Source organism: Varroa jacobsoni, unplaced genomic scaffold, assembly GCF_002532875.2.
Source record: "Varroa jacobsoni isolate VJ856 unplaced genomic scaffold, vjacob_1.0 scaffold_1388, whole genome shotgun sequence".
NCBI classification, from domain to species: Eukaryota; Metazoa; Arthropoda; class Arachnida; order Mesostigmata; family Varroidae; genus Varroa; species Varroa jacobsoni.
The window spans coordinates 322,225-332,343 of record NW_019214290.1 but is presented as its reverse complement, the minus strand read 5'-3'; the positions used below and the strand labels follow the sequence as shown (position 1 = coordinate 332,343).

Below are 10,119 nucleotides of genomic sequence, written 5' to 3'. Positions count from 1 at the left end.
GAGGCGAAGTTAGTGCACTGTCATAAACATACTGTAGCGGTAGTAACAGTGAAGAAGCGATAGTTCCGTGTGTGTGTGTGTGTGTATGTATACACCGAAGAACTGCTTATAACAGCTATAGTATGGTACACTTCTCTCGTTGCTCCTGGTGCCGTAACTGACTCGTATGCGTCTGGGTTCACAAGGGTGGATGAAATAGAAAAAGCTTTCACGTGAACGCATGCGCCTTGATCGCTCCCAATTTGACGATGACTTAGACCCGGGACGACGTTACATCATTACAAATTGCCGATTACATGCCCAGCAACGACAACGACAACAACAACAACCAATAATAAAAACAACAGCCCGACAACGACATAGCATTACAGCTCATCATAATTTTACGTCGAATATCGACGCTTGAATTGCCACTTGCTTAGCAAAAACCGTGTTTATATATATATATATATATATATATATATATATATATATATATTGGCTGTCTTGGATAACTTAGAACGAAATTGACAGCACTTGTTTATTAGTTGCATCCAAATGAAGAGAAATATTTGAATGAATCTTTGGCACGTACTAAAAGGACAGCCCTGACAGATGTGTTTATTTAATTTGCTGTAAGTAATTTGCCGCCAGAATCAAGGCTTCGGTTCAGCTCTTAAACTAGTCATTTTCAAAACTTCGTTTTAAATTCTAAAAAAACAACTTTTATAATAGCCAAAAATTATGCGGTGTCAGTGCGTTAAAATTATTCGAAGTCTGTCTTGCGCACGTCCCGTACAACGGATTCCATTCTCGGCTAGCAAGCCGTCCAAAAGTTTTTCTCTTTCTGAGAGAAAAACTTTTGGACTTTTGGACTCACCCCACTATGCTTTATCCGCCTCCAAGTAGTTTGGCTTTTTTTTGAACGAACAACGATATAACATTAGCTTCGATAACTAATCTCCTACAGGACATGATCATGCATAAGATATTTAATTCGATAGCTAAATTTAAAACGCCTTTTATTTAGTGAACATAGCAGCGGCTCTTTGTTCCAGAGACTTTTGGATAGTAGTAAGGATTTTCCCATTGCAGAAAATCGAAGACGGTAAAGCTTTTTGAAAGTACAAAAAGCGTAGCTTAAAGCTTAATGTATCATTATTAATAATTAGCTTAAATTATCACTCGAACACAAGAACGAGATTCGATAACTATGATAAAGCGTGGCGAAATGTATGGGTTTCCATTTAACTAATGTAGCCTTTAGTGAACTATGTGGGCAAAGAACAGCTTCTCTACTCCTCAATACCTACTTACATATATACCGCATGTTTCTATTCGTATGGCGTTCACCGAAGATCACCGGTTGGCTTATTCAACAGCAAATCTAAGAGAAAAAATATGAAGCCACAATTGCCCAGGGCTTTTACTGGCATGGCAATCATTCACCACATACTGTGATGAGGATGATCTATGCATTACTGTAATAGAACCCAATACAAAGCAATCAGAAACCAAAGCAGTATGCCCGAACGGGTCAGCGAACGGGTACGATGAAAACAAGTGAATTAGAGAGCATTGTTGGAAATTTTCATTCGAGCTCGGTAGAAGACCGGCCGTCCGCTCGCGCAGGCAATACCTTTATTGCGACGAGCTGCAATGCTGTTCAGTGCAACGTTCATTTGCGCCGTCAGTTGTGTATAGATCTTTTTTGAAAAAAGTTATATATATAACTTTTTTCATATATATTATATATAATACATACATATATATATATGCACGATGTCAAATGGTAACGTTTGTGTCTATAAAAGGCGCTATCGCTATGCGCCTTGCTCAGCTCCGTCCGTCTCATATTCCTGCTATCCGTGCCCACAGGAAACTTTTAGTAGTTTCAGGGAATTAATCGGCACGCAAGAATTAGTGCTATTTATAGATAAGAAGAAGATATGTGATACACCTATATGTTAAATGGCATAGCCCTTTCCCTTTTCGCTTGTCGTTTCGACGGCTTCGCTCGATTAATCTATCCATTTGACTGGATGGTAGCGCGCACGCTGTTTTTTAGCAGCTTCCATAAGAAATGCGCCACAGCGGCTGCTGCTACGACATAAGGACTATGTGCGTCATGGACGGGTTAAATCATTAACGTATTAGATACTTTTGCAAATTGTTCGTAGCAATCGGCGAACCTAAAGAGTAAAGAGTAAGTAAGGAACCCTATAGGTGGATCTGTCCAATTGTGTGTATGCTGTAGATTTGGTGCTTTCGCTTTTGAAGGAAGCCACGGACTGAACCGACAGGTTTCAGACCACAACACCGACGGTCGCCCGCTAGCTTGCCAAGTCATCCATTTACCGAAGTCTCTGGTGAGTGAAAACCGATGACCCTTGCCGATGGTCTCGTCTTTTGCTCTGTGCTATACGCTACAGCCATTTCTCAACGCGCAATCTATATTAAGTGAAGAAAGCTTACGCGCAGTTAGTAGTGACCGAGGCATTTTGCGTGTGGACTTGATGGCTTGCAGTAGGCAGCTTTACCGTGAAAAGTTAAACTTCAATAGACACGTGAAGCTCTCATTTGCTCAATGCGCTTATTGACTTTTCAAACCGATCCTCTTCGGAATATCGCTAGCAACGTGTAGTTCTGCTGTTGTTGCTGTTCCCTCTAGAAAAGATTGTTTTCCTGAACTACTTCATTTAAGACATAAACGAATGTTTAGCTTCGTTCTTTCTTTGGTGCTCACATGTTGTCTCAGTTGCAAATAGGTTCATCTGTAGTGATGGTGTAGTTCAGGGTTAATGTTGCGGTCTTTGAGTTCGATAAGGCACACAGTTGCCTAACACGAAGATCCTTTTTTATCGCTATCTAAATAATTACCTGCAAAGCGTTGCAATTGACTCAAAACACTACCTGCTACAGAGGCGTGCCACTATTTCGGAAGTTGGTCGTTCGAATTCAATATGTATATTCGTATTTGCCTTTTGCTCGCCGGAGTGCTTAGCCTAGTCCTTGGCCCGTGCGACGTAAGTGGTCAAGGGGGTTCGCGACCTTTCAATCAGGCATTGCAAAGTCTTGGCTCGGGCATTTCAAATGCTTTGCAAACTCCCGGACAAGCACTGGCATCGTACTTTCCACAGGGTCTAGGCGGTTTATTTCCTTTCAGGTAAGTGCTTTGCAGTAAAACGCAATTCGTGTAAACAAACGCTAGTGAGATATCTATAATATATTATCAGGCAAAGAAAATTTTAAGAGGTGGTTTGAATCAAGCTTTGAATGCTGGGTTAGCTTGGCAAGGAATTTTAGATTTAGCTTATGGTTTTAAGCCCAGCGCGCTGCCTAACGCACTCCTGCAGCATTCATCATGCATGCAAGACGTTAGCGATACACTTAAATAATAATCAATGCAGTACAGAGAGCTCCTGCCAACTGAGCGGTTATTCTTTCTCTATTCCAGTATTGCCAACTTGCCTTCGCTACCACCAATTCGATTTCCTGAACGATTACCTCAAATGATGATCAATGGACTCCGTAATGCGACACAAATTATTCGTACTTCTTTGTTGAGTCCGGCTGGGAGCACAGTAGCTGTTTTTGCCGCCCCTTTGGTTCCACTTATGGCAATGGGGGGTCCAGCCAGTCTCGCTGGAATGCATCACTCTATGCATATGGGCTTTAACGGCCGTCGAAACTACCGCAAGTACGTTACCAAGTACATGACACTGAATTAGACAACATAGATTTTTTAAACTGATCCTAAATTAACTTCGACTCTCGTCAGCTACTAAGTGAAGCCAGCGATTTGAAGTGCGCTTATTTCTTATTGTAGTAGTTATGGCCAATTGATAGGTTTTTAACGATGTACCACTATGTAAGCTTTCGAGCGCGTTTAAGGCTGGAATTGAAAACAGACGGATTAATAGAATCAAATGAGGTTCACAATATTATTATATTAACGAGCTGCTTATTTTCCTTCACTTCAGCGCTGCGTATGAGACACAAAGCAGGCGAAGACGTAGCACTGAACACTTGCAGTACCTAGCCCGGATATACTACCACAGAATGAGGATTTAAGCTTTCGGTCAGCCAATAGTTGTTTTTCTTCTATATATCACTAAACGTGAACGAGTATGAAAGATCCAATGCTCCTTGATCTAACACAGCTGTAACAGAATCCATGGCAAAGAACTTGTTTTCCCTAACGTTCCATAAACATCAAACGCTGTTAGCAGATATTATATCTAACTAAAATTAGATGGAATGACAACGTATCATGCGTTTTTGTGAATAATAAAGATAGGCCGTGTTGTTGTTGTTCTGCGCCTAGTACGTACAATCGTGGTTGTCTAAAGCTTTATATTGTTAAAACAGTGATGGTTTTCTGTATCACGTCGTTTGTAAATGCTTAAAACTTCTGATCATTAATTAGCTCGCCTACATGAGGAACCTGACGCGAGTAACTATCAAGTATTATATTGTACTGCTTAATATTTATGCGGTGCGTGTAGAAACAATTGCAATTTTGTACAACTGCGCGACGTGTGGTGCGGAGAATAAAAAAACGGTGGCAGAGGTGCGAAAGCAATGAACGAAGCGCTGAAAACAGTCAGGGTTATGCATGAGCGTGTCGCTGGCCGAAACGATACATATGTATATACGTTCCTATTACATATTTATTGCTCTGACAACTGTTTTTTCAAAATATTAGTTATATAGGAAGAAACACTACTTACATTGTTGATGAATGCTGGAATAATATTCACACAACAAATATAACGTCTGTGAAAAGATAAACCGCGCGGTCAACAAAAGAAACTTCGTATATTAATGATTGCACGGACAGAACGAGCGCGGCTGTAAAAGTTAGGTTTTTGTTTAGCTTGGCGACAGAAGGCAGTTAAAAAAAATTAACGTTTTGATAGGTTACTGATTAAAGCCAAATAGGAAAAGCGAACTGAATTGACTAGATAAGACGAACGCTGTACTGAAGTACAAAACTAATTCTGTAGCGAGTATGAGATAAGTACTACTACATAATGTTTGGAAGTAAACAACGACCCGGTATTAGCTGGGACAGTTTTCCCTTTATGGCTGATCGTCAGTTGTATACAGAGTAAACATAACGTGCTGTCCGTGTATAGATAGGCAGCAATTTGTACATGAATAACCCTTTTGACGACACCGAATTTTTACTAGCATTTCCTTTTTACCATTTAATGCAACGTTCATCTGAGACTAATCTAGGTTTGATGTATTTGAGTGGAACCGACTGTGGTCTTATCTTTGTAGCTTCTGGAGTGCGTATTTACACACGATTCAACTTAAGATTCAGGGAAGCCTAGAAAAAAATACACCAGATGTCACAATTCGGTTTTTAAAAACTTATTATTAAAAATGTCTCATTAAGAAAGCTATTCATGAAAAAGCTATATTATTTTGTTTTAGATTAGAATACACTTTTATATGTTTACGTAGTTTCGGGAAACTTAACTGAAACTCAATAATTTCAATCTTCAGTAGAAACCTTACTCAAGTTTATTATCTGCAAGGTCTAATGATAACGATCTGGAAATCAATAACAATGGGTATGCGAAAGAATCAACAGAACGCCGTATTATTTATTAGGTGAACGCATTTTACTCGAAATGTTTATTTTTCCTGTTTACCTGAATTATATTAACAAATTGTTCAATCAATTGACAATCAAATATATTGCCACGATAATTACTGTAATTTATCAATTGATATTATATACATATATACGTATGTATATTTATATTGTTTATCTAATCGTAATCCATCGAGGCGGAAAAAATTGTTTTTTCGTCACCATCCCAATAACTTCAAGCCATCCTCGAATATTTTAAGCCAACTTGTTTATATCTTTAAATGCTCCGGATCATCTGTTCCATCCTAAATAGGACATCTCTTAGTGTTTCACTCATTAGAAGATATGGCTGCTTAAATCTAGAGGCAACGCATTACCGTTCAGTATAGGCACAAACTGATACGTTAAATCCATAGGAAAAATGATACTTCCTTGTTTGTTTCGGTGATTCCCACAGTACTATGTATTCGTATTTATCTACAGTACATGATACCTACTCCTTTAAATAAAAAAATAAGCATCTACTTAAGGTAATAATGTTATTTAACCATGCCCGTACTGCAATAAATGTTTATCTCAACAGAGAGGCAATTGGGAACAATTATATTTGACTCAAAAAGAAAAAGTGTTGGATCTGTGGCGTTTCATTCGCATCGGCCACGAAAGACATTTAGTATTTAAGTTTACTGATAAGTACTATGATTTACTAATGCTATCGAATTTTAGTTCTGCTGTGTTCCAGTGTCGCAGCTTCACTGGACTTATCTGAACTACCTAAATAAAGGTTTTCTTTATTGTACGTCCGGTCTTGCCGTTCAGCATCGCTTCAGACGCCATCTCGATCACCTATAACAGAAAACCTGTCTGTCTGTGGGTCAACAACAATAACACAATTTACATGCACGGAAGTCTGAAACTAGTGAAATCTGCCCACGAAATAGAAAACAAAACCTGTACAATAGTCTGCTGTTAGGCCAGCAGTAAGAGTTATCGCCTATTTCTGACACCATGCTGCTTGGTTCTAGGCAGTAATTTCACAGAGATGTCCACAGCCCGTAGGACACTCAGGGTGCTTCGAGAACCACTCCTTGAGATGGCGCATGTGTCCTCCATGCGAACAACCCTGACACCAAACGTAGAGACCTTTAATTACCTCGTAGCTGTGCAAAACGGAGAAAATGACACGTCGATCAGGAAAAATTGCTTGGAAAACCATATAATGATAAATACACATATGTGTATTAATCCCGTATATAATAAATATGCTAAAATTTACCATATAATAAATAGTATTTTGCGAAATTTATAACGCCAGTATTATGGGCTTGAGAGGGAAGCATTTAGGTATATACTATATAATGCTTGACTGGCAGCTAATTTGTTTAACACTAAGCCACCGATAATATAATTGGCTATTACATCTCAGTCTGACTCATATCTCCTTTCCGAATAAGCTAAGCCCTACCGTATGTTTTGCGTTAGGTTGTTGAAGTTTCGTAAAAGTAGAAACGAAATGAAATTTTCTTCATCAATATTATAATATTTAAAATACTTTACTCACGACGCAATTACCGTGACTTACGAATTTACGAAACAGTTTCGTAAATTCATTACAAATGCAAATTCTGTTTAGTTTTACTTCCTACTAAGTGATCTCATTAGTGGAAGCTGTCGTAAAGGACTAACCATATTGAGCATTTAGACACAAATCGATCGCAGTTCTTACAGAATCCGGCAAGGGGATACCCAGTTAGGGGGCGGTCACACAAATCGCATGCGGCATGTACCTGCATTAACGAACCAGAGAAGTTCAAGAAATGAAGTAGTATCATAATCATCAAAATGTCAGCGTGTATTGGATTCTACTTGGAACACAACAAGGATCACTCAGTAAATAAACCCCCAGCCGTTCTATAGATATTATCGTTATTCTTAAATAATAACTATCCGAAAATAGTGTGATGATGATCTCTGCTGAAAACTAATAAGGCATTCCAAGATTTGCTCTAGTTTAGCGTTACCTTGCCACCAAAAACTCATTACGTCAACCTAGAGAACTTAAGTACTGTTTCAAGTAGCATACACGTAATTCTATTCGAGTATGCGGAAATAAATTGTATTTATATTTTCAGACGGCATGACACCAACGACTTTAAATCGTAAACGGTCTACGGATCTAATGTTGAGAAATCTTTTAATGTTCCAACCCGCTGCATAAATCCGTGCGATTCTGCGTTTAGAAATTGGCCTATAAAGTGTACTGGATAAAAGAAAAAAACCTACTGGGCAACGTAGTATCGTGTTGAATAATGTTGCGATAAATAATGAAAATGCGAAAATAATAGGGCTAATTATATACCAAAAAGGAAATAGAACGGTACGATAAACATACCGTTGTTGACTGCTGGTTAAGGACACGAATGGCTTCGATATCTGACGAAAGAATGATCACTTGATTGTGTACATTCCACAGTTCGAACCTACTAAGCAGTTCTGTAAAAATATACAAGCAAAAACGCTTAAAACCCTACTTAGCACTTTTATTTCTATCTTAAACACCGGTTACTGACAGAAGCATCCGTAAATGTATAGGCTCCGATGCATCAAGCGTAAACTCAGCTATTCATTGAAGTGTTGGCATATCTTGTAGTTTGATGACGACGTATTATAAAACAACTGAGCTAAATTAGTTTACTTGTTCTGTATTTATAAAATTCAAATGGACACACAACATGAGTCAAGAGCCGTTCGTTATTCGACACAAGATCACCTAACGAGCTAACAAGCATCACTATACCTAAATAGCTGTTAATCCACATAATCCGGTCCTCGACAGGTAGACGAGACCGAATTCGTTTACCAAGCACGAGCGCCATAGAAACAGCGCTTTGAACGTCACCCTGATCAACACACTGGCGAAGCATCGCCTCGATAATAACCGGCTCCGGTTCGAGTCTTGCGGGCGGTGATGGAATCGAAATCACTGTAAGGAACTGACACCATCCAAAATACGTAAATACAACTAATTAATTTATTTATTAAAATTTACTTAACAATCTGAAACAGTAATATTCGTTAGAATCAGCGATATTGTACGTTTTCGTAGTACCTAAATAGAATCGAAATGAGATATTACAAAATATGTAAGACGAAGCGAAAGTGTCTTACGCACTTTGCTCCTCGGTTGTGGATAAAAGCTAGAATGTTGTATCATTTCTTGAGCTTCTTGAACGTCATCTTCGGAGTATTCATCACTTTCACTTAGATCATCATCGTCTTTTTCTTGTTCATCGTCCGATTCAGAGCCACTTGACGATTCCGACTGGCCACCCTGCGTCGCGCGCTCTTTCGGTAGCGCGTCTATGCCATCGCCTTGGCCACCGGATGAATTTGTGTCATCATCGTCTTTAAATGATGGATGCCGTGATCTGTGTGAGTTCGTTACCGAATTGTGTCGACTCGTTTCGTCCTGCGAGGACGCTAGAGCTAAAACCAAACAGAAGCAAAACGATACTTGTAGCTTTGCTAGTAGATCCTCTACTTTATGAGTAATAGGTCATTCAAAGTGTTCACACGTAATTTGTAGTTCATCTTAAACGCGCTACCTTAAGATAGACGTGATTACATATGTGTTTTCTGTTTGAGAAAAAGCTTCGATGATACCTTTTTCATCGTTAAAGGATCGTTGCATAATGGGATCTTTTCCAGTGGCGTCTTCTTCTCCTATGATTGTTGGGAATAGTGTTCTTAGTATCCTCCACGTTTGTGCAACCTGAAGTAGGCCGACCTCTGTTGCGCACTAAGTAGAATAAACGCCAGGGTAGAACAACTGAGTTGAAGTGAATGCAGTCTCCTAAAACTAAAGAAATCAGCGACATAAAACACTTCCATGCAAGCCGAATTTATTATTTCACGAAACTCACCTTTGCATTGTGCTCACACAGCTCATTAAAAGTGGCTCCACACAAACGGTAGGTTAGCGCGAGTCGCGTAAAACTCCTGTGGTATAGATTCTGCAAAGAAATTTTTCAGTGGTGATCTATCTTAACGTGAGCACCACAGCATACAACAGATATTTTTTTTAATTATAAACATAGTAATCCTTGATTTTTTTGATTGAACGATTAGACATTCAAACGCAGCTTCAGTCATAGAGGTTACTATTCAAAGAAAGATCCAAAAATACCAACCTAATAAACACACTGTTATAAAACGTAAGTCTGGATGTGAATGATTTCAGTGTTAGAATGGATTCCACTAACGCTTATTGTTGCAGGTATAACGGTGAGATCAGATCGGCATGAGGTGTGAGTATCTTCAGCAGGTGCCGGAGTTGGTGTACCGCCCTTTCTTCCGAGTCCACTTGATACAGGAATTGCGCTAGCCTGAAATGATTTAGCCATTTTTCGCCCAGCATTTGCTTTCAATTTATCCCACATTGCCAGCGCTAAGCTATCTTCCGAATTAAAGCGATGGGCTACCTGCAATGTTCACACAATTTTTTTTATTTTACCAGAAAGCATTTTATATAT

General features: G+C 39.1%; 2 protein-coding genes across 8 annotated transcripts in view; one reads left to right on the top strand and one right to left on the bottom strand.

The window, feature by feature from the left end:
* Positions 1 to 2,027: 2,027 nt before the first annotated feature.
* Positions 2,028 to 10,119, top strand: part of LOC111269499 (uncharacterized) — a 10,255-nt gene continuing 2,163 nt past the window's right edge. The window contains exons 1-4 of one of the 7 annotated variants that reach the window (XR_002685795.2): positions 2,028 to 2,348; positions 2,984 to 3,145; positions 3,437 to 3,679; positions 3,963 to 5,067. Coding sequence is in view for 5 of the 7 variants with exons in the window: in XM_022849143.2 (XP_022704878.1) it covers positions 2,943 to 3,145; positions 3,437 to 3,679; positions 3,963 to 4,053 (537 nt within the window). In the remaining 2 variants the exon portion in view is untranslated. Of the gene's footprint in view, positions 2,349 to 2,414; positions 3,146 to 3,436; positions 3,680 to 3,962; positions 5,068 to 7,719; positions 7,959 to 8,423; positions 8,573 to 8,890; positions 9,020 to 10,119 lie in introns of those variants that run through there. The other 6 variants (XM_022849143.2, XR_015314605.1, XM_022849144.2 and 3 more) reach the window with 6 other exon arrangements.
* Wdr24 (WD repeat domain 24) overlaps positions 5,568 to 10,119 on the bottom strand; it is a 9,610-nt gene continuing 5,058 nt past the window's right edge. The window contains exons 8-15 of the mRNA XM_022849133.2: positions 9,850 to 10,068; positions 9,511 to 9,600; positions 9,251 to 9,386; positions 8,760 to 9,073; positions 8,385 to 8,580; positions 7,980 to 8,080; positions 7,274 to 7,374; positions 5,568 to 6,747 (exon numbers count right to left, since the gene is read on the bottom strand). Of these exons, the coding sequence (XP_022704868.1) occupies positions 6,609 to 6,747; positions 7,274 to 7,374; positions 7,980 to 8,080; positions 8,385 to 8,580; positions 8,760 to 9,073; positions 9,251 to 9,386; positions 9,511 to 9,600; positions 9,850 to 10,068 (1,296 nt within the window). The 3' untranslated portion in view covers positions 5,568 to 6,608. The remainder of the gene's footprint in view (positions 6,748 to 7,273; positions 7,375 to 7,979; positions 8,081 to 8,384; positions 8,581 to 8,759; positions 9,074 to 9,250; positions 9,387 to 9,510; positions 9,601 to 9,849; positions 10,069 to 10,119) is intronic.